The sequence below is a fragment of the Drosophila montana genome, unplaced genomic scaffold, assembly GCF_035044405.1.
Source record: "Drosophila montana isolate Dmon_TW-CO22-7 unplaced genomic scaffold, ASM3504440v1 contig_779_1, whole genome shotgun sequence".
Classification (NCBI taxonomy): Eukaryota; Metazoa; Arthropoda; class Insecta; order Diptera; family Drosophilidae; genus Drosophila; species Drosophila montana.
In genome coordinates, this window is record NW_026999075.1 from 740,505 (window position 1) to 767,105 (window position 26,601).

The 26,601-nt window shown below is 42.1% G+C and overlaps 3 protein-coding genes across 9 annotated transcripts in view; 1 reads left to right on the forward strand and 2 right to left on the reverse strand.

Annotated features, from left to right (window-relative positions):
• The window catches only part of Mhcl (Myosin heavy chain-like), a 38,593-nt gene extending 12,097 nt beyond the window's left edge, over positions 1 to 26,496 (reverse strand). For 4 of the 6 annotated variants that reach the window (XR_010438187.1, XR_010438188.1, XM_064698632.1 and 1 more), the window contains exons 1-10: positions 26,358 to 26,496; positions 24,321 to 24,816; positions 23,450 to 24,256; positions 23,237 to 23,380; positions 16,077 to 16,481; positions 15,803 to 15,989; positions 14,973 to 15,139; positions 14,000 to 14,910; positions 13,332 to 13,935; positions 13,072 to 13,266 (exon numbers count right to left, since the gene is read on the reverse strand). Coding sequence is in view for 4 of the 6 variants with exons in the window: in XM_064698632.1 (XP_064554702.1) it covers positions 13,072 to 13,266; positions 13,332 to 13,935; positions 14,000 to 14,910; positions 14,973 to 15,139; positions 15,803 to 15,989; positions 16,077 to 16,481; positions 23,237 to 23,380; positions 23,450 to 24,256; positions 24,321 to 24,770 (3,870 nt within the window). In the remaining 2 variants the exon portion in view is untranslated. Of the gene's footprint in view, positions 1 to 13,071; positions 13,267 to 13,331; positions 13,936 to 13,999; positions 14,911 to 14,972; positions 15,140 to 15,802; positions 15,990 to 16,076; positions 16,482 to 19,796; positions 20,517 to 23,236; positions 23,381 to 23,449; positions 24,257 to 24,320; positions 24,817 to 26,357 lie in introns of those variants that run through there. The other 2 variants (XM_064698634.1, XM_064698635.1) reach the window with 1 other exon arrangement.
• On the reverse strand, positions 1,480 to 4,065 carry LOC135439785 (uncharacterized). The gene has a single exon (XM_064698583.1). The coding sequence runs from the start codon at positions 3,310 to 3,312 to the stop codon at positions 1,570 to 1,572; it is 1,743 nt and encodes a 580-aa protein (XP_064554653.1). The 5' UTR covers positions 3,313 to 4,065; the 3' UTR covers positions 1,480 to 1,569.
• sxe2 (sex-specific enzyme 2) lies at positions 9,169 to 11,157 on the forward strand. Of its 2 annotated transcripts, XM_064698669.1 has the most exons (3): positions 9,176 to 9,509; positions 9,591 to 9,840; positions 9,905 to 11,157. In XM_064698669.1, exons 1-3 carry the CDS (start codon positions 9,470 to 9,472, stop codon positions 10,746 to 10,748), a joined length of 1,134 nt encoding a protein of 377 aa, XP_064554739.1. In that variant the 5' UTR covers positions 9,176 to 9,469; the 3' UTR covers positions 10,749 to 11,157. The 2 variants fall into 2 exon arrangements, with proteins under 2 accessions (XP_064554738.1, XP_064554739.1); XM_064698668.1 differs by having other exon boundaries at positions 9,169 to 9,840.
• Positions 26,497 to 26,601: the final 105 nt, after the last annotated feature.

Consider the following 26,601-nt stretch of genomic DNA (forward strand, 5'->3'; position numbering starts at 1 on the left):
GGTAATTGTGATCGAAATTCAAACTTTTTATTATATTTGTTAATACCATGAAGTTAAATTAACCAAATTAAATTTTTCTATTAAAAAACTCAACTGGCTTTTAATATTGTCATAATTGTCAATATTGTCATTCAATATTTTTATTGAACTTGGCATTAGATCAAAATAATCCAATTTATTTAGCAAAGATCCAATTTATATCCAAATAAGACTTGCAGCAGAGAATGGCAAAATACAGAATTTAAAAAAATGGATTTCCGCTGATAGCTTTTTAAATAAAGTGAAGTTCTTGGTCCCATCTTATGCTCAAATAGTCACAATTTTGTGTGTGAACGTTAAGAGCAGCTGCGCTTCCAAGCAGGCAACTCAAACAAATAAAAGCAAAATGTAATCAATTCAAGGAAGTGAAGGTTAGGGTGGTCAAGGTGGCTGACAGCAGCAGAGACAAAGAGCTGGACAAGAGCACAGCTCAACAATTTGCACACCTGTGCAGAAAGGTAGGAACGTAATGAAAAATCAAACAAAACCAGTACGAGTGCTCAAGTCGGCATTGACGGACTAGCAGATACCCTGTACCTAGCCCCAAGCTGCCGTTACAAATATTCTTACTTCCTTTTACATCCTATCACCACATATATAAATTATCACATTCTTGAATACCTTTCTCCAACTTGGGGAAAATAGGAGGTATCAAAAATATAAGTATAAAATTGTTTATACTACACCAAAAACCTTAACATATAAAATCTGTTTTTTCTATCTCTTAAACGAGACGTGCTCAGGGCATGCCATAGAAGGAACTAAGTTCCAAATTTAAAATGTTTGGCTTATAGTCCTTGATAGTGGCTCAATCATGCATACGGAAAAATTAACTTGGCTATTGATACCACTTTGTGGGATCAAAAAAAGTTTCTTCTGCCTCTTACTAACATTTGCACAACACCATTATACCCGTTTTTAGACATTTCCATTGGGTACAGGGTATAAAAAATCACCACTAAATAGAAAATTAAAAATAAACAAAAGCGACAATTCCATTAGGCAGCCCGACTCTCTACAAACAAATGCAATCGAGCCAAAGTCGCGAGCCTCCATTGAGACTACAAATTAGTTAGCTGAATGTCTTTGGATTTGGCTTGGGATTGGACGCACCTTTGCGGGGTGTGTCAACGGTGTTTCGCTGAATTTGCGACGTTTTTCGAGAAACTATTTCAAAATTTTAAATTATGCAGCGCACGTAGATCAAAAATGAAAGTAAACCAATGTGAAATTGCGACTAACCGGGAAAATGGGTGTGTATGTGCGGGTTGTCGACTGAGTTGAGGCGGGACAAGAGGCAACCACTAAAAAAACTACGAAAAACAAAAGTAACAAGTAGCCGAAACCAGGTGTTAAAGTATAAATACATAAATATAGAACAGAAGATAAGCGGCAAAGAGGTTTTTGTTTTTTTTTTTTATAACAATATTTATTCCAGTTAATAGTTAAGAAATAGTTGTAACTAATAGATATAGCCGGAGCGTATAAAGTGGTTAAGTTATGGTAGGGCCTTTGCTGGGGAGTCGCTAGCTAGTGCAGCTGCATAGTTACCTCTTTCATATAGGTGGGATAGATCTCCACCTGCGTTTGTATGCAGCGCACCGCCCGCACCTGCGCCACTTTGGTCGTAGTCGTCGTCATCGTTGGAATCATATGGTTGCTATCCGTTTGGCATTTCGACCTGGCCTCAAATTGTTGCAATAGCTGCGCAATTTTGTTGGGCTTGCAGCAGCTTTTGGCCGGCTCTGTTTCAACCTCGCCCTCACCCTCGCCCTCGCCCTCAGACTCGCACAGACTGCCAGTTGAATTGCTGGTGGAGTTGGATGCCGATGACAACACAGTGTTGCTTATGTGACCCGAGTCATCCGAGTCGGAGTTTGAGTTATGTTCAACAGCTTTTATTGGCTTATGCTGCGGCGGCTGCTGCTGTTGCACCACTTTGACCAGCAGCTCTTGATTTTTATCGGAGGTCTCGCCCAGCTTGGGAGGTATTATCTTGCACGATTCTAGCTTGGGTTTGCCCACTTTCTCCTCGTTGGCGTAGTGCAGCTTTTGTAGCTGCTGTTTCTTTTTATGTCGCAGCAGCTGCGTGTGCTCCTTACTAACTCCGCGACTGGGCCGTGGCTTGCCGGCATTTAGGCTCTCCACTTGACGCAGCAGGTCATGACCCTTGGCCAGGCACTTGACCAACAGCTCATCGCTGTGCGCATTCGGTGATCGGTTGGCTGTCGCTTTCAATGTCGAATTGGCACGTCTGGGCGGCTTGGTCACCAACTGGCGACGCTCCAGCGTTGAGTTGGCTCGCTTGGGCGGCACAACAGACCCTGGCGGCGCCGGTAGCGGCTTCATTTTGGCTGCCGCATTGGCTCTGCTGCAGTTGCGACTGCTAAGTGTCAGCATGGATCTGGTGCGTTGCTGCTTTGGTTGCTGTTGCTGCTGTGCTTGCTGCGATTTGCTAGCGGCACTGGCCTTCTCCAGGCAGCGCAGACTGGAGTGCTTGGATATGGGTATGCGGCTGCCGCTCAACTGTCTGATGTCGCACAGAGAATTGTAGCGTTGTTTCGACCTGGAGTCGCTGCGGCGCAACAGCATCGAGTTGGCCAATTCGGGCGTCTGGTAGATCTGTCGCCTGCTCGAGGCCATGCTCAGCGTGCTATGCGATTTGGACAACAGCTGACGATCGCTGAACTCAGCTGGCGGCGGTGGCAGCGTTAGCGTCAGCGGCAATGGTTGCTCCAGCTGCAAATCTAGCTCCTCCACTGGTGGATACTCCTGCAATATTTGATCGAAGCTCTGCAGCACCTCGTTCAGTTTGCTCTCATCGTGCGCGACCTTCTCCAGCTCCGCAAATATCTCATCTTCCAGCGATTGCTGTGTCAGATTCAGGCTCATGTGACTCTCCTCATCGCTGTCCACATAGCTGCAAACGCTGCTACTCAACGTCAGGATCGGCTTGCCACTGACTGATGCACAGGTCGGCGCATCCGCTGCTGCTGCTGCAGATGCCGTCGTCTTGGATGTGTACTTGCCACCCACACAGCCGCCGCTGTCCACTAGGCTGAGTGCGCTCATGGAGCGCGTGTGCTTGCTGCCCTTGTAGTAGAGTTTTCCGCTCAGCTTGGGCGTAAGATTATCCTCGATTTTGTGTCGTATGTGCGAGAAGAACTTTTTGCCAGCGCCCAGGCCGTGTGCCTGTTTATGGGGCGTGGCAGGTGGCAACGGCGGTGTGCTGCGCGCCTGCGACAGCTTTGATTTGACCGTGTGCTTGTACATAATAACAATAATTATTGTGAGTTATTGATGGCGATGATAGCAAATGATGATGAAGATGATGATGATGTAAAGACTGGCAACAAGTAAAAGTGCATATAATTTTTGCAGTTGTTGTTGCGAAATTTCCTTTCGATTGGCGGTCGCCGCTTGTGGCCACTTGACCAACAGCAGAGCCAACACTTTCACAGCTGCTGGGCGCTTGGCGCGTAATTCGTGTGTTGTTTTCTCTTTGAGCTCAGCGGCGCAACTGAATTTCTTGCCGCGCCAGACGCAGCCAAACAGCCAGCAGACCAGCAGCAGCAACAGCAGCAACAACAACAGCAACAGCAACAAAACAGTCAATAGCCAAGTGCGCTGTGCATTCGAAAGTGGCTTATCAACAAACAGAGCCGTGGACATGGTCGCGGCTTACCGTAATTGGTGGCGGTCATGGTTAACCATACGGTGGGGTAAGGGGGCATGTCGGCGGCCCAGACATCGTACCTCTATGCAACGTGTTGCAGCTGCAGGTTCGATGCTAATAAGCAGCACCAACAAATCTGTTTTCATTCAGTCGTCATATGCTCGATTTATCGTATGCTCTCCTCATTAGCGATATTACAACAATTACACACAATCATCGTCATCATCACCATCATCATCAGCTTTAACATCATAACCATCCCAGTTATGTACAAATAAAAGTGAAAAAATCTCATTTAAGTTTTCATTTGAACTTTTCATTGTCACCGATTGGACTCCAGCGGGTATTAAATCACCCATAGAGAATATTCACATGCTTTAACGCTCGTTCGTGACAATGACAAATATTGTGCAGGTTCTATAGAATCTGCCTTCGCCTGTGGCCAGTTGAAAAGGTTATTGCACTGCCCTAGGGCAAGCATGAATATACTCTATATTGAGTCGACAGCACGCCCGGGAAACTCGAGACAACATTTTGAACAAACACCAAAGAATCTTAAATATGACACTTTTTTTTTAAAGCAAAATATTCCTAGCATTTACTCTTTAATTTAACCAGATATGGATTCAAGTCTTACTAATTAAATCTTTTAAATAATATAAATTATTATTATAATATAATATGAGCAATAAATGCATATAACTATATAAAATGCATCTAGTATTTCAGATCCGTTTTAACCTAGAGTGACAAGCTTAATAGAACAAATTCTCGTTGGCTTAAGAACTTCACGATGTATTGATAATATCCAGTTTTTATCAAGAGACCACTGAGATTAGATAGGAATAACTTGTCCTGCTTAAGCACTGGTGTATTTGCCCACTTTCACAACCCCTCGACAGTCTCCTCCAACCTAATCTGTTCAGGTTTGCTGCATCTTTTTTAACTATGATGAACTTTTCATTGGAATCTTAAATTATTTTATTGTCTTATTTTGTAGATCATCAATTCTGTTAATACTTTCAATTGCATTATACATACTTTTTTTTTTGTAAATCCAAATTCCCACGCCTTTATCTCTTTAATAATAAACAAATAAATCTTATGGAAAGAGCGCTTCGATGATCAGTGTCGATTGGCGATTACAAAAGATTATTACATTCGATATCGAGTGGATGATTTATAGAACTTTGTGTCTCTTCCTTATTGCAATGTCAACGGTCTGTACTCGAACTGGAGTCAATTATTAATTATTCTAATTAAAATTGCACGCCGCATTCACTTATCAAATTACGTACACCTCGACGGCGATCAAGAGCAGAGCTTAACGTCAGTTATGTACCTTAAAAGAGTCTCACATAATTTCGAATTGGTTTAAAAAAGAAACACGTCTTGCAACTAATTAACTGAATTGCAGCTGGGTTGCAGCTCTTGCGAGAAACTCATGTAGGCAGCTTCCTGGTTATTGTTATTTCATAATTAATCGAAAACTACTTTACATAAAGTTAGCCTTAAGGGCCAATTGGCCCGGTTTAGATTAATGCGTAAATTGATTAAGTCCACGCCCCTTTTGCTGCCCAAAAGGGCGGCAGCCGCTTGCATGTCAAAGCGCTAATGAAGTTTTCGTGTTTTCTCGTTTTGAGCCAATTTCAAAACCTTTTTCACTGGACTTAAGCCCCATTGACAGAACCCGCTTCCATATATTATGCAAGATATAAGCTGCACACACAGAAACACAAGCCGCGATTCATTTCTAATGAAAGCGAACGCTGGGAAATTTCACTTTAAATGTTTGCATGGAAAAAATGTTAATGTGCATTGGACAAATGTGGTTGTTGCTGTTGTTGTTGTTGTTGTTGTCTGCGATCGTCGAGTTGTCTGCAGGTTGCAGCGGGTCGCGCAGCTCGACAAACGCAACGTCATTTTTTGGTGAAAGTCAAACGACGCATGCGGCTGGATTGGATTGGGTTGGGCACAGTTTCGGACTCGGATTTGAAATTGAATTTGGTTTCGGAATGGTACGTACACTGCGTGCGCTGCGTCCGATGAGCCACAGACTGCTGCCCAGTCCATAGATTAGCAATATCAAACGCCAAATATCGTCTGCCGCATGCCTCTGGCCGCAAAGCTGCACAAAGATGTTTAGCAAATAATCGCTGTGGCTGTTGTCGTTGCCGTTGCCGTTGGTGTCGCTATCTCCAAGCCAGCTGTTAAATCTGGCACTCTCGTTGCCATTCGATAAGCACACGGCTTTGGATTTGTCCGGCCACATTATGCGTCGATGAAATAATTTGCCTGCCTCGCTGCAGCGTTCTCCATTTGTGGAAACCAACTGAGCATCAGACATATTCAGACCAAGAGGCTGGACCCATAGCTCGACAAGCCAACGCCAGACACACACCATAACAACAATAGCTCGGAATTCTATACCACAATGGAGGCGAGAGCTTCACAGATGAACTTGACCGTGAAAGTTGTCAGCGTCATCGCAACAGATCTCAGAAACCCAAGCAGAGAAAAAAAAGTGGACTTGCAACAAGTGACGTCAAAAGTTAGTTTATTACGATCAGTTTTTGTAGGCACCTACCGGCATTTAGCAGGGATTCACAGTTGCATGAGAACAGGAAATCAAAAACCAACCAATCAGCCAACCGAGCACATGCCAGAGCCCTAGTAAGTAATACTTTTAAGAAGCATCGAGAGTTACACACATGTCCAGCAGTTTAGAATCAATTTACGATAGTTCAGAACCGCAGAGAAGGGCGAAATTTAACAAACCAAATAATAACAAACGCATGATAGAAAGTGAAAGCTAAGAAAGGAAATATAATATCTATAATTAGATCAAATGTGTTAAGCTGTCGCATATTAATATTCTTTTAATTGTGCTAAATATTCAACAATAAGGAAATGTCTATGACTCAACGTCTAGTTTATTTTTGGTGATTTTTAAGAGCGTTAAGTTCGAAATAAACAGCGTTAATAAGACATTTATATGCAGAACTAAACTAATCATTGTTTTATGGTTTTTTAAATTCATATAACGAGAACATCTAGAATTTCTGAATATGCCAGTATAGTATTTTCCATAGTTTATTGAGATAACATTTAAATTAATAAATAATGGCAGAAAAATTAAAACTTATTGTCTATTGTCTTACAAATTAGGCTTTTCAATTTGATTTAGATTATTTGTTTACTAATATAATAATACAACTGGTCTTTCAAGACTATCATGTGATATATTGGGTTCAACGTTTGATTAAGTTTCCAGCTTCAGGAACACAGCCTAATAAAACCAGTAACATAAACCGTAAATAGGAAGTTTATTCTTGATTAAAAGCAAGTTTCATTCAAAATGTGATGCGTGCTGTGTTTTTAATTTCAAATCGATTCGAATCAATAATTGTGGGTTTAACTACGCTTGTTTATACTTTGCAGTTAATAAATAACAGGGTAAAAGCTCCTAAAAAAATCTGTTAAGGGAACCATTAACTTACATTAATAAATATACAAATTGCAAATCAGATTGTAAATACTAGTATTAAAAACAGGTAAGAATTTATAATGGGCCTCCAAAAATATTTACCTAAACTTATTTAGTTTACTTATTTTTTTGATATAGAACAAAGCTTATCATTTAATCTTGTAGTTTGGAATTAGGACTTTAGTTTTATGACGAGTAATCCGAACTAGCAGAAAAATAAAAACAATGCATAAACCTTCTGCTCTTTACCCTAAGATGTACATATATCTTTTTTACGTCATTTACTTTCTGGAATCATGAAACGACTATATCAAAGGCACTGTTAAAGTCTGAGGCATGCTGCTGATTAGCGAGTAGATACCCTGTACGACTGGCATGACACAGTGCACTTGGGCTACTGAATACACTCGTTAACTGCACAAGGTTTTATCGATTTAAGGTGAAGTTTATTTTAGGTGCATGTGCACTCTATAAGCCCAGTGCACACCCACTTTTGAGCACATTCAATATGCCTTTAAGGAGCTTAACAAAACAATATGATCAATACCGTACAGGTTTCATCTGGCGTAATAAGCACGCATTATTTGCTTTAATACGTAAATCCTGTCAATAAACTTTGTAATAAGCCTCAACCGACACATGTCTTGGCACGCACGAGTTGAACGATCTGTTATATGTTTTTAAAAATTAACAACAGCAATAGTAAAGAGGAAGAGCGACACATGTTTAAGTCAAACATTTTAATGCCGCTGTCGTAAAAAGAAACCAAGTCTCACACTTATGCTACGACATGAAAGATCCGCTAAATGGTTTGGAAAACAACGATATGAAATTATTGCTGAACCTGAACCTTAAATACGTGTAAATACATGTGATGAAACGCCAATTCTCCAAACTCACACAGTTTATACGTAAATGTGTCCGAAAGCCCTGCTGAGCGAGGCAGCCCAGTGGCAAGTGTTAGTAGCAGGTTGTAGCGAAAGATCAACGACTTGGCTCACGATCTGTTTTTGTATGCATAATTACTTAGTTTGGCCATTTAACAGCATTCTTGTCTCGAATTTGAGTATGAAACATGACACAGCGCAAATTCAAATGCGGCTTGATAGTATTTGAAAGGTGCTAAGGCAACAAGGCGCCAGACAGGCTGGCAAAGTATTTATGCTCGGATTTTAACCATTGAATAAAAAATTATGCTCATAATATACCATGTTTAATCACATGATTAAGAATATGTTAATGAAATCGAGGTACAATTTCAAGCACTGTTTCGCCTGTGTTTGCACTAATTAAATTAGTTATGGATACCATGACTGATGATTCAAATTCAGACTGAAATTACCTAACAATTTGAAAATGGCCAGATAATTGGCCAATTATATGCGGACAACTTACATAAGAAAGTCTTAAGTTAATAATCGTAAGGCGATGAAAACTAGAAACCTGAATAAAACATATTTAAAAGTCAAATATAAATATATATATATATAGACTTGTTAATATATATAATTATACAACGCATAAATGAATTTCGTTAGCCAGGCTAATGAACCAACATTTCCCCTTGGCCGTAGCCAGAGAAAGCCTATTGACCCATGCCAATGCTAGGCTGTGAATTGTAAGCTGCTAAACTAAGGATTGCAACGCCAAAAAGAAATCGTCAGTCAGAATGAACAGCCGTCTAAAATAAGTTAGGCTCAAGCAACGGAAGTGGCTAGGGTCCAGTTGGCAGCTAATTGAACACGACAGCCCAAGTGCTCGAGTATTTGCTTGCACTTACTTAGTTGTATCTGCAATTGTTGTTAACTGCATACTGTTGCTACTGTTGCAGCCGGAGAAGCAGCAGCAGCAGCAGCTGCTCAATCTCAACAAGTTTGCAGCTTAAATGGGCGCTTGTCATGACAGTGACCGAGCTGTGGAGCTATCGCTGACAGACGACCGGCCGGCCGGCCGGCGCCTTGTCCAGCGCATGCGATTGCGCCGTCGTCCTCAGCACGCTCTGTGCTATTAGCTTTATACAACACTATATATAATGGTATTTAACACAGCGTCCGTTTAGAATTTTGCAATACTTTAGCTCAGAACTTGTAACGCGTCGGAGCTGTCGGTCGTCGTGCTCAGAAAAATTCGCTGCTGTGAGATCTTTTTAGTGAGCTGTGCTGAATTTAAGTGGCTTTTAATTCACGTTTTATCGCGAGTTTGAAACTTGATTCGGTTTTGAATTTAATTTAATTAAATTAAATTTTATTTTATTTATTGCTTTCAAAATGCACTTGTTGGTTTTGTTTCTGCTTTTGCCAGCTGGAAGTAAGTGTGCCAGTGATATGTTTATTTCAGGTGTAATCTGTAATCTGTGTTATATTTTTGTTGCTGTTGTTGCTGTTTTAGAAGTGGCCGCTGGCCAAAGGCTGTTCGCTTATGAGCGCGGCAAGTGCGAAATTTCAATAAGCACCGTTTTAGGGGGCTTGGTCCAAACGAGCCTGAAAAGGTTGACCAATCTGCCAACGCCCAGATCCCAAGCCAGTCTTTTGCAATATGATCTCTATACGCCGTTGAATCCGCAAGAGCGCCAGCTGCTGCGTCCGGGCGATGTGAATATGCTAAAGAATTCGTTTTTCAATGGCAAGTGGCCAGTCAGGTGGGTTGAGTGAGAAACAGAATGGATCCCTCATAATGGTTTGACAAAATATGAATATTCACAGAGTCTCCATACACGGCTGGACGGGCAAGAGCAACACCTGCTACAATGCGGCCATCAAGGATGCGTATTTGTCGCGTGGCAACTTCAATGTCATCATCATGGACTGGAGCCGCCAGGCAATGGACATTAACTACTATCGTGTCTCCAAGCAACTGCAATCGATTGCAGCCAGTGTTGCCAAATTTCTGCGCTTTCTGCACGACAACACGGGCGTGCCCTACGAGCAGATCTATTTGGTGGGCCACAGTGCGGGCAGTCACATCGCCGGCCTGACTGGCAAACATCTGCATCCCGCACGCCTGGGCGCCATATTTGCGCTAGATCCAGCGGGTCTCACACAGCTTAGGCTGGGACCTACAGAGCGACTGGCACCCACTGACGCCATTTATGTGGAGTCCATACACACAGATCTAAAGCTGCTGGGCAACCCGCAGGGCAATGAACTCAGTCAGGCCGCCATCTTTCCCAACTGGGGTCGCGGACAGCCGCAATGTCCAAATGCCACGGCCGCCGAGTTTGACTTTGCCTGTGATCATTTTGCGGCCGTCTACTACTTTGCTGAGTCTGTGCGCCAGCCCAATATCTTTGGCGCGCTCCGCTGCAGCTCACTGCAGAGCATACTAACAGCCACTTGTGGCTGCAACATCGACAACAACTACGCCAATGCAGTGTCTTGTGCCGCCGATGCATATATGGGCGGTGAGCCGGCTGTGCCCAAAGCGGGTGTCTATTACCTAAGCACACTGGAGCAGCCGCCATTCGGCATTGCCGATGGTCTAGTTCACATACGACCACCAAAGCCGTCAACAATTCTAAAAACAAGCGCGATTCGAAGACTTCCATAAGATGCAGGCAAAAACAAAGGCGAATAACCAAAAATTAATCTATAGACTTAGTGTAGTTTTCTATATATAAAAGAGGAAGTCCGGACTGACTGGCAGACTGATTGATTGGTGATTAACGCTCAGCCTAAATGGTGTGGGCTGAAATTTTAACAGAAGCTTCCTTTTGAGCCGAAAGTTAGCACCAAGACGGGGTTTTAAAATTTCGAAATGCAAATGGGTCAACGTTTGTATGAAAATCATTCAACTGGAATGCTGTCATATGAATATTGATGCCTTGCCATCGAAATGTTAAATCCTGTGCAACTTAGGTGTCTAGCCTGGGCCTCACAAAGTAACTTTTGACTAACTCGCCTTCCTGTTTATATTTTCCTGTCTTTTATTATAAATAAAGAAAATCTATTTTAAAAAATGCCGCTAGTTGTTCTTACTTTATAGAAACCTCAATTTTTTAATGGGACTGCGCTTTATGGGTGTCCCTACTGAACTCTTGGAATGAAATAATTTATAACAAATATTTTTTAAATTTATTCAAAAGGTAGATAGAAAAATGTGTCTATATTCATACGTATATATTCACGATTTCCATAGTGAAAAGCATTTTTAAAAACCCACTGCATTAGGGTATAATCCGTGCCCTACCTTGAACCGTTTTGAAAAGTAGATATAAAACGTGGTATGAGTATTTAACACATTTGTAGGAGTCATAGTACCAATATAATTTTGTTATAGCCTCTACGATTGTAATTCGATCAGCTTAATTATATAGAAAACGGTATATTTTTTAAACGTTTAATCTTAATTAGATAAGAATTAATAAAAACGTTTATGGTGTAGGTATTTAGCACATTTGCGAAATTCTATGGTACCAGTAAATTTTATTATGACTTCCTTGTTTCCAATTCGATGTTAATGCGCTCATTTCAAAACACTTATCTGTGCTTGTTATGAGAATGTGGCATGCATTTTTATTTATTTATTTTTATTTATTATATTTATTATATCCATTACTTCTGTAGCATTTCATTTGAAGCTATACAATGAAAACTCACTGCAGAATTTAAAAAACCAAAATGAGTCAGTATCAAAGACAATATGAGCTAGGCCTAGAGCTATTTAACCTTCTTTAAATGTAGTTTCGTTTATAAACATAAAAACTGGTTAGCCATTGCTTCGGTTAAACAAAACATTGTTGGGATTCCAAAAAATTGCAGTTTGGGGCTATACAATTGCAACATGTCAAAGAAAATACTATATACACACATCGTTTTTATTGCATTTGAAGTTTTCATTCGGTTCATTTAAAAGTGCGGTAAAGACTGGTTTTAATTCGATTGAAAGACTGTCGAGCCATAAATTACACGTAATTAAATTTGCACTTTATTACAAGAACAAATCATTTATTTTATTATTTTACTTATATTGATTAAAGACTAGCGACACAAGAATCAAAATAATATATGCAATAAGCAATCAAAAATAGTTGTGTTCTGTGTATCGAGGAATAAATACCCTTACATTAATAGTATCTAAGGGCGCTATTTGAAATAGTATATTGATGTTAATCATTGTTTGCTTGCATTGGGTGAGTTTTTTTAAGATATTTAGAAAACTATACTTTCAAAACTTCGTGCAAGGCTGGAAATCTCAATTTTGTAAGCTAGCCGCGCAAATAGCTTGTGCAATTTTCAATCAGTTAGTTTCAAAGTTGACCATAAGCACCACAAAGACGTCGACAGATAACCGACCAATTTAAACTCCTTCTATTACATTTTTAATAGAATTTAAGAATGTATTAAAATAAAGCACAGATCTCCTATTTTTGTCACTAGAGTACCGTAACATTTGCTTAAGGATAATGTATATTTTATCGGGACCAAAATTTTCGCCTATCTGAGCTATTATGAGCTGAAGCCACCGACAATTATCGAACCAATTATATTTGGATATAGGTTCTCTTATCAAATTTATTCAATTGTTTTCGATAGCTCTGCCTTTTCTCCGAATATCGATTAGAATCTCCCACAGGCGTCCAATTTTAAACTGAATTTCGAATAACCTATATAAGTCTATTTCAATTTGTCAGGAAACCCATTCTTTTTATACACACAGCCTTTATTCTTTGGCGTTTACATACAATAAAATACAATATATATGCTCTGCAAATATATCACACAATAAACATAAAAGAATTATGTTTTATAATGTCGAACTTATTGAATGAATAAGCTCAGCTGGATTTCTTAGTTGGAGTCTTATTTGCAGAAACCAGTTTATTAGCCAATTCTAAAATTTCGGTATATACTTTAATGAATATTCAACTCACCTGACTTGGTCCGATACGATAGCTGGCAACGTCCATTTCATTGACGGCGAGTATTTGCTCTACGCTGATATCTTTGTTGTTCGCCAGATCGCCGGCTAACAGACCAAAGCGACGCACAAACTCCAGCAATGGCACAGATTCGGGAAAGCCCAAACGATGCAAGCGAGCCGCCTCCAAGACTTGCGAGCCACGTAGCTGAAAGCAAATGGAGTAAAACCTCAGCACACATTTGGAGAATTGATCCCTTGTCGTTGTCTCACCTGACTCCTTAACAGTGGCACATTGACCAATTCCTCCTCGGTAGCTGCTTGACCCAGTGCCGAGCTGGGTGAGCCATTCACCGTATACTTGGTATGCTTGCCCGCATTGTGCTGCAGCAGATAGCAGTGCACAAAGTGGGTGCCTGTGCGACGTAACGTGTCGATGATGCCGTCCACGGTGAACTTCACCTGCAGCATAATTGAATTGCGTTTCACACCCGCCGTAGTGAAGGATCGGCGTATGCTGGAAACACGACGCAATGACTGTGTGCCTTCCAGACCCGCGAAGGAACCGCAAAAGACCATGGCACCGGAGCCGCGCGTCAATGAGCCAATGTACAGACGATTGATCTCCTCGCGACTGCTGTCCTGCAGCAGCGACACCGCATTTCGTATGCCAGGATGCTCGCGGCTGTGTCGCACCCAGCCATCGACGGCGTACAGCACCGGGTTGGTGCCCTGCAGATGATGCAACACAAATTGACGCTGTCCGGCACATTTGCGCAACAACGTGTGATGCTCACGATCGCCGTAATGCGAGAACAAACGCTCTAGGAATGTGTCGTCATTCGAGTTGGGATAGATGGCCTCCTCGTCCAATAGCCTGCAAGTGGAACATTAATATTGATCAATATGAGATAGATAGTAAAACTAGTCACAATTCCTACCACAACAAGCCACGACGATCGTGCTCGCGCAGATCCCGTTGTGACGAGCGGACCACATGATTCTGTGGGGCCTTGTCAATCAGAGATATAAGCGGACCCGGATGGCATTCGGAAGCATGATCCATTTCGATCTCCACCAGCTCTTGGGCATAGCGATCACGTGGCGCTACCAATGTTGTGTGATGGAAAAGCATTTGCAGGCGTTCCTGCAGATAATTGTGACGCAGATCGGCTAGCGTGGCGCCCAGCTGCTGACCACAGCTGGCTGGATTCTGGAAGCCCGGCGTATCGATCAGCATAATCGAAGCAATAGTATGTGCTGATGTGCAGATCTGGCGATTAATCAGAGCTACCACAGCGGCTAGTGCCTCCGAGTAGAGGCCAATGACGAGCGCTTCAAGGCATTCCCAGGCCCATTCTTGACCGCCATCTGAGGTAGGCGACTTGGAGGGACTCAAACTGCCGCCCGTTGCATTGGGCTGTGTCAGACCAAAAGCAGCTGCCGATAAATCCTCCAGATGGACTCCCAACAGGCTAGCCGCCTTGCGCGCTGCTGTCGGATTGGCAAACTGAGTTCGTGCCGTTGAGCCGGTGCCCATTCTTGTAATGCCCGCAATGCCCAGATGATAAATGGCTGCCAGTATGCTCCAAATTCCCCGCACGGCTTTTGCATCAATGTTAAGTGTCTCGAATGCCTGCACCGTACGCAAAAAGTCATTCGCTGCCCGATGGCGATCCTCCAGACGCTGAGAGAGCGATATAAACGGATGACTGTCTTCAGATGAAATGTTCTCCAAATGCAGTTCCTTCTGCAGCAGCCCTGCGGCACCCGCCAACAGTCGCGTCATAATATGAAAGCTGTGCTCGTGCGACAGCCGGCGTCCCGCACGTTGACGCTCCGGCAGCAGAACCTGAAGCCATTTTGAAGCATGATCAATACAGTCCAGTTGAGATGTGAACACACTCGGCTTACCTGTAACGAAGCAGATGCTATTTGCCCGGTCTGATCGAAATCCAAGCTGAGCAGCTGCGTCATACGCGTCGCATTCGTATTGAGACATGTTCTCGTATTGCCAAAGGCCTCCAGAATTGTGCACAGGGCACTCACTTTTTCCGCATTGATAAAATTATTGTATGCACCTGTACAGTTAGGGAAAGTAAATAATAGTTAGTGGAGTAAATAAAACGTGTCACAGACATTGAGAATAATCTATTTTAATGTAAATTAATATTCAAATAATGTTTATTCTTCCAGATACAGAACATAACATAACGATCAGAAGAGCTTTAACTAGGAATTATTTTAAATTCAAGAAGAAGTCATTTTCTCTCTTGTACTTGTTCTAATGTTACCTTTTACGAATACAGCGAAATTTCCTTGTTTAATTCTAGACCAATATTTATTTCTTTTTTATGAGGGCTCCCTTATGTCAATAATGAAAAATTAAAAAAATATTAATCTTAACAAATCTTAATTTGCTTCAAAGCTCTTAAGAGAAGGGAAAAATCAAATACATGAGCTACAAATGTAGCCCAATAGACAACTCATGATGGATTTGATAAGTCTTGGTTTCGACTTGGCCATATATGGCACGTACGTCATAATATTTCTAAATTATTCCATTTTACACTGATAGAACAATGCGAAATGGCTTGACAAATTGCAGCTGCGTTTTAACAGAAAATGCAAATGAGCTAATCGAACGCAAGATTGGATTTTGGTGTGGCACAAACTGGCCAACCCACAGCAGCAATATCTGCTGTGACAACAACAGTAACAACAACAACAATGTCTAGACATACCAGCAGCCAACGCCAAGTAGTTGAGCGCATGCTTAAAGCTTGTGGTCTTGCCAGAACCAGAACGACCCATGAATATTAGACTTTGATCGCGTCGCGTTTCAACCAAACTCCTGTAGGCGGTCTGGGCCAGCGAGTAGACGTGGGGTGGCATGTCCTCCGTTTTGCAGCCGCGAAACATGGATACAACCTACAAGCAAGCAGACATGATAAATAAACCGAAACAAATCAAATCAAACCAGTACAGGCCAATAAACCAGACCAGTCTCAGTTTTACCTTCTCGGAGTAGAGCGACAGCGGTGCCATTGGATTGACCACAAGCAGCGTGGGCCCCGCCTTGGTGTGTATGAGATTGCTGGCATAACGCTGCCGGAGGCAGTGCAGCACCGACGCCTCGTTTAAATACTTCAGCTCACAGATGTCTTCGGCCAGATCCAATGCGGCGTTGTTCTGCTTCTCGATGTCATCCTCATCAACGGTCAATTGTTCGCCATTGTGCAGCAGTCGCACGCTAAGCTTATGCTCCTCGTGCGGCATGCCAATATTGGGCGGCAGACGCAGCGCAGCGGTGAAGCCACCACGATGCACCAACCACACTCGTTCCGGCTGCGAGGCATCATCGGTTATATCCACATCGCTGGCGCTCTTGCCAATGCTGCCTGTACCATTCTCGTGCCGGCTCTGCAAAATATGAATATTAGATAAAAATCAAACAAAATTGAGGTCAACATTTTGGTTTGGCGGCGCAACTTCAAGTGATATTTTGTGTACGGTTTTTTTTCTTTCCTTTTGTTTTTCTTTTTTTTTTTTGTGTGCACACATTTTCACGCATTTATTCCATTTATTATGGTACTTCAGCTCAGTTCACCTCCACGCGTCGTCAGTTTTTCGTGGATTTTGGTTTTATTTTTGTGCATTTCTAAATTTGACGATATTTCTAAATCCTAATTAGCTGCCCAGACGCGACTACCAGCCCATAGAGAGTGAGGCCCATTGCCAGTGCCAGCCCCTTTCCCCATGCCCATGCCCATGCCCATGCCCATGCCCATGCCCATGCCCATACCCATGCCCATTCCCAGTCCGAGTCTCATTCCCATGCAAATGGTAGTGGGCTAGACATGCTCTGTGGATAATATTGCGGCGCGGCTGCTGCCTTGGTGTGGATGTGGCTGTCGACGTGGATGCGCGGCTGCGTTATGCAACTCGCCAACGTCGCCATCAGCGTTCGTCGGCGCTGCCAACACGTTCAGTTCACATTTGGAGCTATAAATGGCATTTACTCGTTGCTGCCGACGCAGTTTACATTTTGTGTGCTCCTATCTATGCATCTGCTGCATCTCCTCAGCACACGCCACGCCCCTCTCTTACCGCCCTGTGTCGGAAATTCAACTCTTTGCATTAACTTATAGCTGTCTGTAGTTGTTGTTGCATTCGTACTTTGTGGCGTAATTATGAAAATATTGTGCAAGGTTCAATAGCCCGTAATTAGAGCCATTTTCGGTTATGCGCTGTTAATGGATCGACAATTTGTGCACGCACTACTAGAAGTATATACCGATTTATAAGTTGTTTACAGGAAACAAATGTCGAGATTCATTCATGTCCAGAACTAAAATTGTTTGGCTGAATTATGTAGCATGTGGGGCAATCAACAAATGTTGAAAATATAATAGTATAGAAAACAACGGAAATTGTAGATATTTACTCCATTTTTCATGGCCCGTTAGTAGGGCAGTCTTTAAAAATATATTTTTTTAAATATGCATACCCGCTCCCACATACATATAGTACATACATACATATAGTATACGAAAATTAACATTTTTAAATGAGCAACACAAACTGTTAAGTCATATGTAATATTAAAAAGTTAACACCTGTGAGCTTTACTTGAATTCATGAGAATCACATAGGAGGGCAACACTTACCAGTACTTATTTGAAATTGCAGCGCAGGGTAAAATAAACTATCCGCTTCATACAAGATAACATACACACATATTTACATACACAAATATACAAAATGTGAATTTAACTTTTTTTTCGTATGAATAATATTGATTTTGAGCGAATCGCTACCTATGAAACCTTGAACCCACAATTATGAGGGACTCTTATATATTAAACTTGAGTGTGATTTAAAGTCTTTTCACAACTCCATCCAATAATAATTTTAGTTAAAACAAATCACAAGCACCGCACATATTTGTATACACAATCATTCACATATATAGTTTTATAAACAACATGAACTGGCAAGCGTCTGTCCACTGTCAATCAATAGCTGCAGTCATCGATTGCTGAGGCAGTTGTGGTTCAATGAACCCGCCACCGTTTAAGTTGATGAAATATACAAATTAGACAAGGAATGCGCAGACAGGCCCAACTAATTAACATGTATAGGGCATCGCGAGATATGAGACAAAGAGCATAGAGCGCGAAAAAAAAGAACAGAGGCAGAACAGAGGGCAGGCCGCCAATTAAGTTCATGCTAAGGTTTACCGAAACGAAACGCAACTCATTGTTAAGATTTCATATCTAAAACTATCGTTTATTTTGCGGCGTGCAACTGTCCAAGTTGGAGCCCAACAGAGAGACAACAACAAAGCGGGCAGCGTAAATGAATACTTCCGCTCGGCAGGGCAGCGCGGCCATCGTCGGCGTAGTGAGCCATAAAACCATAAATGCAGCGACAAGACGACCATATCGTAAATTATGAGCCGAGCATTTGCCCACGCACCGTCCCGGTCCCAGTCCCAGTCCCAGGCCCATTCCCTGTTCCTAATCCAATCGCAGTTCGTTTGTCCAACAGTCTGAGCATAATAAAATAACTAACAACTAAATCGTACATTGGGTCACGGTCCGACGATCTATCGGTCCATTCATCGATCCAGTCATAAGAGGCTAGAAAGTTTTTTCCTACACTAAACGACATAGATGAGAAATAGGATTTTATTTTTAATCAACTCTTAATCGAGTGAAACACATTACAATATTTTACTATAACTGCAATATTTAATACTGAAAAAACTTCAACTTTAAATAACCAGCAAATGGCTATGACTCGATATTAATATAAGGTTTGCTAGAAATCCAGCCACGCCTTAAGCGTGAGCCACACACCCAAAGTTGACAAATGCATTAATATATAACTAAACAAAAGTATTTAGGCCAGACAGTTAGGCTAGGTTTTTTCTACCGAAAATTTAAAGATAATACAATAGTTAGGGTAAAATAATATGAAATGCGGTCAAGGAGAGAGTGCAAAAGTACATATGAGAGAGAACAATTAAACTTTTATTTGTAAGCTAAAAATTTAGAATTTTTATCATCTTATATATCAATTAAGAAGTCTGGAAAACTATGTGTTATGAAAGCTTCAATTAATAACCTTTAATGATTATCTCTTTACTGAATATGATCAACGGAACGCTAAAGAATATTTTTGGATACATAAATGTAGATGGGAATACACATAAATTGTTTGTTTTCTGAATGAAATATTTAAGCAGGGAATTGCGAAACAACGATCCCAAAAACATATAAATTTTTTCTGGTAGTACGTAAATCATTAAAGAAATAAAGTAAATGATAAGGGTATTTGTAGAAACCTATATTAGCTTCCATTAAGATGTACATAATTGTCCACAGAATCTAGTTTCTGAGTTTCGGAAAATCGATTGGAGAATTTTTCATTGTATACAATTTATACAATATATAACAGCCGGAACCAATAGTTAATTACAAATAAATTAAAATGAAAAGAGAATTGGATATTACTAACAACTTTTCAAATACTTGCAGACGGTTTCATTAAACCGATTTCATAGATAGAATTTTGGGGGAATGACCTTCTATTTAGACATAAAACTTGCAATTCTTAAAGTATTTTGTTAGTCTTCCAAGTTTCTTTATGTCAGCCAATGTGCAAGAAAACATTGCCTATAAGCATTTGGTGTTTGGTTTTTGTAGTCGTGTGTAATTATATTATGCGCACCTTTTGCCTGACGCTTGCATCATAGTTTTTGTAGTTGCAGGCCAGCGAGTTGGCCCAGATGGCCGGCCATTGCTGGGCCGCGTTTTGGGCATCGCGACGTCGTCGATAAGAACTGCGTAGATTGGGTACGGGTGAAGGTGGCGCTGCTGCCACGTATTTGGATGCAGCTATCGCGGAGCTGTTCCAGGGCGGACGTATCGATGTTGTCGTTGCTGCTCCAGTTGTTGTTGTTGCTGCTGCTGCTGCAGTTGCTGCAACAGTTGCTGTTGTGTTAATCTTGCCATTCTGGCGAAAGCTGCGCGAACGTATGGAGTTGCGCTCGAGGCTGGCAGCAGCTATTGGAGTTGCCTCCTTGGCTCCTTGCCTGCTGGCCGCCAGTCGCGGTGGCTTGGGTGGCGGCGGATCAGTTGCCGGCGTGGGCGTGACAGCCGCTGTTGTTGTTGATGGCCAGCTGCTGGAGTTCTCCGAGCCGCTTTCACTGATCGTCTCCGAGCTAATGCTGTTCTTGCGCTGCGCCTTCGGTGTGGCCTTTGATTTAGTGGGCGTGGCCGCGTTTTTTTGCGACTTGTTCGTGCCGCAGGCGTGAGCCTTGCCCGTGCAGCCTCGATGAAAGGATGGATTTAGACCGGAGCCCGGCGCCGCGGGCACGGCAGGCACAATGCCGCCGCGCAGCGTTTGCTCAAAGCTCTTGGGCTTGAGAAACATGATAAAAAAAAACACGCGCGAGTGTGTTTGCCCGACTATTCGTCCGTGTGTGTATGTGTGCTTGTTATGTGATCACCTAGTACTTAGATCTAAGCCAAATGCAAACAATTGTCATGGCCAGCAGCCAGCAGTGCTTGGAGCATGACCGGACCCACACAGACCTGGCCAGAGACGCACAATGTGAAACGGGAAGTAAGTGCGAAACTGGAGCGCGCCCAAAACCTTGGAAACGTTAGTCGCAACACAGACTCAAAAATCTTATTGTGGCTCTGTGTGTGTGGCTGTGTCAGTTCAGGCACTTAGCGCTTTGACATTAGAGACAATTGAAACGGCTGAAAATGGCCAATCATCGTTCGATCGGCGATTGATTGATTGATTGAATTGCAAGACTCGAGTCACGAACGCGAATCCAACGCGAGTTATGAATTAACTATTAAAGCCAGCTTGAATGACAAGAATTTTTGAAGTTGCTGTTGTTTTCGTTGTCTTTGTATTTGTGGCTCTTGCTTTGCTGCTGCTGCTGTAATCCCGTATAGAAATTTCACTGTGGGTGTCTCGCGCTTCGATTTCCGTACCGAACTTGGGCAGAGTTTGCAGCGTACTGACAGCACTGCTCCAACGACAGCGACGACGAAGCGAGAAACAACAACAAAAAAGAAAAACAAAAAACATAAAGCAAGCAGACAGCGCTGCATAGTTGACGTCGACCGCGGCTGCGGCTATTTGTGTAGGCAGCCGCCGCAGTCTAAAGTGGGTGTAGAAAAATGCACACAGCTGCAGCTGCTGCCGTCGATGTTGCTGCTGCTGCTGACGTCGACGTCGTCGTCAATGTTCGCTGCTTGTCTGCGGCTGTTCGTGTTGCCGCTGGCACATGGCGGGCCGGGGTATCGGCAGCGTGTTGGGGAGCCATGCAGCATGTTGTTAATGATGTTTACTAAAATGCAGTTCGAGTTTTTTCCACAGTGTTGCCAAATCGTTTTATTTTCGTCTGCTGAATGAAGTGAATAAGGCGCTCAAATATGTCGACGCCTTTATCACATAGCCAGACAACAAGAGCAGCAACTACATCAACAACAACAAAGTTCCAATTGGAAACGGACTACGTTTAGTGTTGGAAAGGGTTGGGCCTGGAATTTCAGCTGACTGATCGTTCAGGTGCTGACAATTTTACAGCACATTTGCGACAGAGATAAACAGAGTGAAAAATGTCAAACACGTTTCTAACCGCGGCTAAAGTCAACAAGTTAATAGGAATTTCAATTGCAAGTGCTCGACAGTGAGTTACCCTGTACATTGAGCCTTAATCGAAATTTGCTAAAGAATACGTTATCTAGGGGTTTTCAATTTGAAGCATATAGCTTGAGATTGGCAATGATAAATAAACAAATATGAGTTTCTCATTATTATGACCTACAGTTATATGTTTTTTATTAACAAATTCTGTGTCAATTGTAGCCGTAATTCTTGAGATTTTATGAGCTATATTTAAATCAAATATTTATTTATCTGAGGCATATTTTCTAGGCTTTACTTTAGACACGCTCGCAACTGTTACCAAATGGAGGGAACTTGGTTGTTAAAATGTGTGCTCATAGTTCTAACAAATAATACTAGGTTCTCAAAGATTAAATCCCTCTACCTTTTATTATTTTACAAAAATGACCGATTTGAAAAGATTGTTAGAGTAGGAATCAAAATAAATCTTGTCACTTGCGAGTTTAGTCAGTTTATGCTACTAAATTTGTTAAATCAAGTGTTGGAGATATATCAGATATATCAAGTCATTTAATAATTCAAATCAATCAAAATTTTGACAAAAATTCAAATCATAAATACAAGAAAATTGTATGCAATTCCCAATGATTCCTATTAAGGTGTAAACGATGAAAATGTATATTTAGGATTTGGTAACACTTAACATTGTAAAATAACACAAAGGTAAGTTTTACCAATATTCAAGTTAACAAAATTTCCTAACCAGCCTCAGTAATTACTACCTGGGTGAGATTAGTTAACGAAGTAAACCTTAAAATAAATAATTTTGGCTTGTTTTTGTTTGGTTTTTTGTATAAAGTATGTTAACACCACATTACTAATAAATAACTACGAATGATTCACAACCATTAACCTAAATTGTTGAGCACTGAGAGAAATAGGAGATCGAATAAAATAAATCAAAAGAGTTTAAGAAAAAATGCCATGAAAGAAAGTTTTTTCTATGAACGAATAATAGAAACATTAATTGAAAGATTTAACCAATTACTATAGATATATAAACTAACTGCAAGCCGATCTTCAAGGTTATCTAAAGAATCTACTTTAAATTAACTTAACATATTATTTTTTATCCACATTTAAGTTACATCGTTATAAGGAATAGATCCTAAATACAAAAAATTATGTTGTAATTTTCATGTGAAGACTCTTCTGAAACCTCCTATATAGACTTCCTTTTGCTCGCGTAAAAGGGAAAATATAGATTCCCGCCATAAAACAATTGGTTGAACCTGACCTAATCTATTTGAAGGGTATGCTTACCCATGAATACTAATGGATTCTTGAAAACCAGTCTTACTTGAGATATTTAATTGTTGCATTGGTTCTATGAACATTACGTGATTAATGAACAGTTACGAGCAATTATGATTTTGTGCATGTTACAGGCCGCAATTCGCATTAATCACCAAGTCGCTAATGGATTAGGTTTGAACTGCGGACCTGGCTTGTGCTCTTACCTGGCGCTTGAAGCGTTTGCTGGCGCTGCGGCGCAAAGTGTTGCAGTTGCCATTGTTAATGGAATGATCGATCTCCTCGACGGTGGCCGTGCTGGGCGCCATGCAGCGCTTGCTTAGCTCCACCAGCTCCGCCACGGGTTGAACCTGGGTGTGGAAAAACAAAGGATTTTAACAAGTGTGGGTGGCATGGATTCGAAAGTGTGTGTTACGAACCTCAACGGTGACAGCATCGCCGCTGTTGCGTATCATCTCGATGATAATCTCGCGTGATAAATCACCCACGGGCGTGCCATTGACCTTGATCAATCGATCGCCGGGCAAGAGGCCTGTGGCGCCACCTCCTGCACCCGGCTCCGCAAAGATGACGGGCCGGAAAATCGGCGACGTCAGTGACTCGGTGCGATCCAAGCAAATGGCCTTGCGCAGACTGAAGCCAAAGTCCTGGCGCGGTGATTTCTGTCGCCTAATTACCAGCTGCCTGGGTGGCGGCAGCTGCACCAGCTGCACTGGTGGCAACGGCAGCTGCACATCCTCAAAGGCATGCACGCGGGCCCATCGATCGATGCCCTGCGATTCGCCCACGGGACTAAGCGAGAAGGGGGGCGTGGCGAACGAGGAGTTTGTGGTATCTGTGAGACTGTCCGCACTCGGCGACGGCGATGTCAGCACATGCAAATGGGCAACCTGTGTGGGCGTCTGTGGTGCGCAATAGCGCGCGTTCGCCGGCAGCGTCATAGCACGCTGCTGTGGGGCATGGTCGCCATCGCTGCGCAGGCTCTCCACGGAGGTGAACGAGGTGCCGTGCTGGCTAGAATTGGAGCCGCCGCTGCCGCCGCCACGGTTGCCTTCAAACAGCTGTTCATTTTGCAAGGTGTTGCGCATCAGCATTTCGGGCGTGCCGCCGCCGCCGCTGCTGCCGGTGAAGACAATCTCCTCATGCACGTTGGTCATGTTGCTGCGCGACCCCTTCAAAATGCCGCGCTTGGGCGGCTTTGGCGGCACCGGCGGCAAAAAGCGATTCTGTCAGCATAATAATAATTTAATTTAATATGATCTAAAGCCTCAAATTCCAATTGATACTCACCTTTAGCCCGCCGGACAGCAGCGAATGTGTGACCTCGGCGTAGTTCAGATTGATGCCCATGCCAGCCCCATTGGCGGCGCTGCGCTGGGTGCTTTCGATGTGTGTCATCACAGATGCCACAATTTCCTCATTGCCACGATCCTGCTCTGGCTCGCCGTTTCCGTTGCCGTTTCCATTGCCATTGCCACTGGGCGCATCGGCGTTGAGGGCCGCAAAGAAATCTGCACTGTAGTCGGCTGTAATGCCGCTGGGCAGCTTTTCCTTCTCCTTGCGGCGACCGCGTATCTTAAGCGATCGACGCACTTCCTCCAGTCGGAGCAGCTCGTCGGTGCTCATGCTGCCAGTTACGCCACCCCCGCTGACACCTTTAGCCTCTTTGCGCAGTTTCTTTTCACGCTTGCGACGCTCCTTCTCCTCATCGCCGGCGCTCTTTTTCATGAAGTTAAACATCTTTTTCTGTAGGAATATGTGTGTGTGTGAGTCCTTAGAAAGCTAACTGTAATCAGAAGGATAATACTAGAGGAACTTTTTGTATTGGGCAAAAAACAAAGACAGAATCAAATAGATTCTTAAGATCATGAAAGCATAAAAGGGCCATCGAACAAAAAGGGCTCTAAGAAAAAGGGAAAGGGAAACCAGACGGACAATTATTTTTATTATAAATGTGTCATAAGTCAACAACATAAGTCAACAAAGCTTAAAAAAATATAACTTCAGCTATTTTTTGCATTAACAAAACAAATGACAATTGGATTTCTCACTCTACCCCGAAGACTACAATTCCCTAAAACGATTCTCTCTTTCTCAAATTACGAATTATTTAAAGTACATTTTTATTAAAAAACATATTTAAAAAATAATTTCAAAATTTTTGTCAAAAATATAGTGGAAATAAAATGTTCAGTGTACCATTACATAAAAATCAACCAGTTTTGGTACATTGCAGCACATTTGGTATCCCTGGTTTAATACATATTTTTGATAAACGCAGGATAACTGCAAGGCAATGCCGTCTTTGGCCAGCAGAAAATCAATATATAAAAATGTTATGATAATAATAAAAGTTTAATTAATAGACGAGACTGAATTTTAGTTTTAATATCCGAATTTAATGATTTGATTTTTTTTGCCACCAAGCGAAGTGCTCTTCGGTGTTTGGTCCGGTTTCCACTTCCCTGTTTTGAAGAGGGTTGGGGAATATCGCAAGTTCAAGGGCGTGCCCAACAATTTTGCACATTTTGTTGTCTGCTGCTAATTTGATTTGCCCTGCCGTGCTGTCCGTGCCCCTTTGAATTGCGGTTAGTTTTACATTTCTCGTTTCTTTTTCTCTCGCTGCAAAAGAAACCTTGGGACCAATGCACCCGCACAACACACAATCACAAAAGTTAACTGTTTCTTGCTGTCTGCACGTGTGAGCGTGTGTATGTAATTGCAGAATCGCGTAAACAATGCGTCAGGCATGCATATTTTCGTTTATCTTGCATTTCGCTTTGGAGCCAACGGTGGCTTTTGTCATTGAGACTCGCCCCCATTTGTTATTATTTATTCAATTATGCGCTTTCTTTTTCCATATTGTATACAATTTTTGTTTTGTTTTCACACACACACACGCTCATATTTAATACTTAAGGGGCCCGATGTTATTGCAGTTGTATTTGCATTTGTATTTGTATTTGTGTTTGTATTGATTGCCCCAGACTCGATTGCATTTCACATTTTGCTCTGCTTTATGTTGCTTTATTTTATGCCCAATTGCCTTAGCCTGGGCTTTATTATTTATACAATTTAGTTTGTGCTTATTCGGCAAAAACCAATAGACACAGAGGGTGGAACTGGAATGTGCTACAAGCCAGAAGCAAAATAGAAAGTTGCCTGCCACTCGCGAAGTCAATAACACCTTTGTTTTTGCAGTTTTCTATGTCTCTTTTGATAAGCCAGGCACACACACAGACACAGAGGACAATGTTTTGTCTTGAATAAACTTCTCGCGGCCAGTGACTGCATTTTTATGAATGCCACTAGAATCCTAGGGTTTACCTTTTTGTTATTTATTTAATGCGCACAATTGCGCGCTTGTCATAAACAAATGCCTTCAATTTAAATTCTAATAATTACAAAATTTCACCGTACCGACGACCACCGATCGGCCAGTGTGTACACAACTGCTGGGTAGAGGTGGAATTCAATCGGTAAATTAATATATCGATAGCAACAACAGCAATACCGATGACAATGTTAGTGTGTACACAACAGCAGATTATAAATGTGCCAATTTATTTTA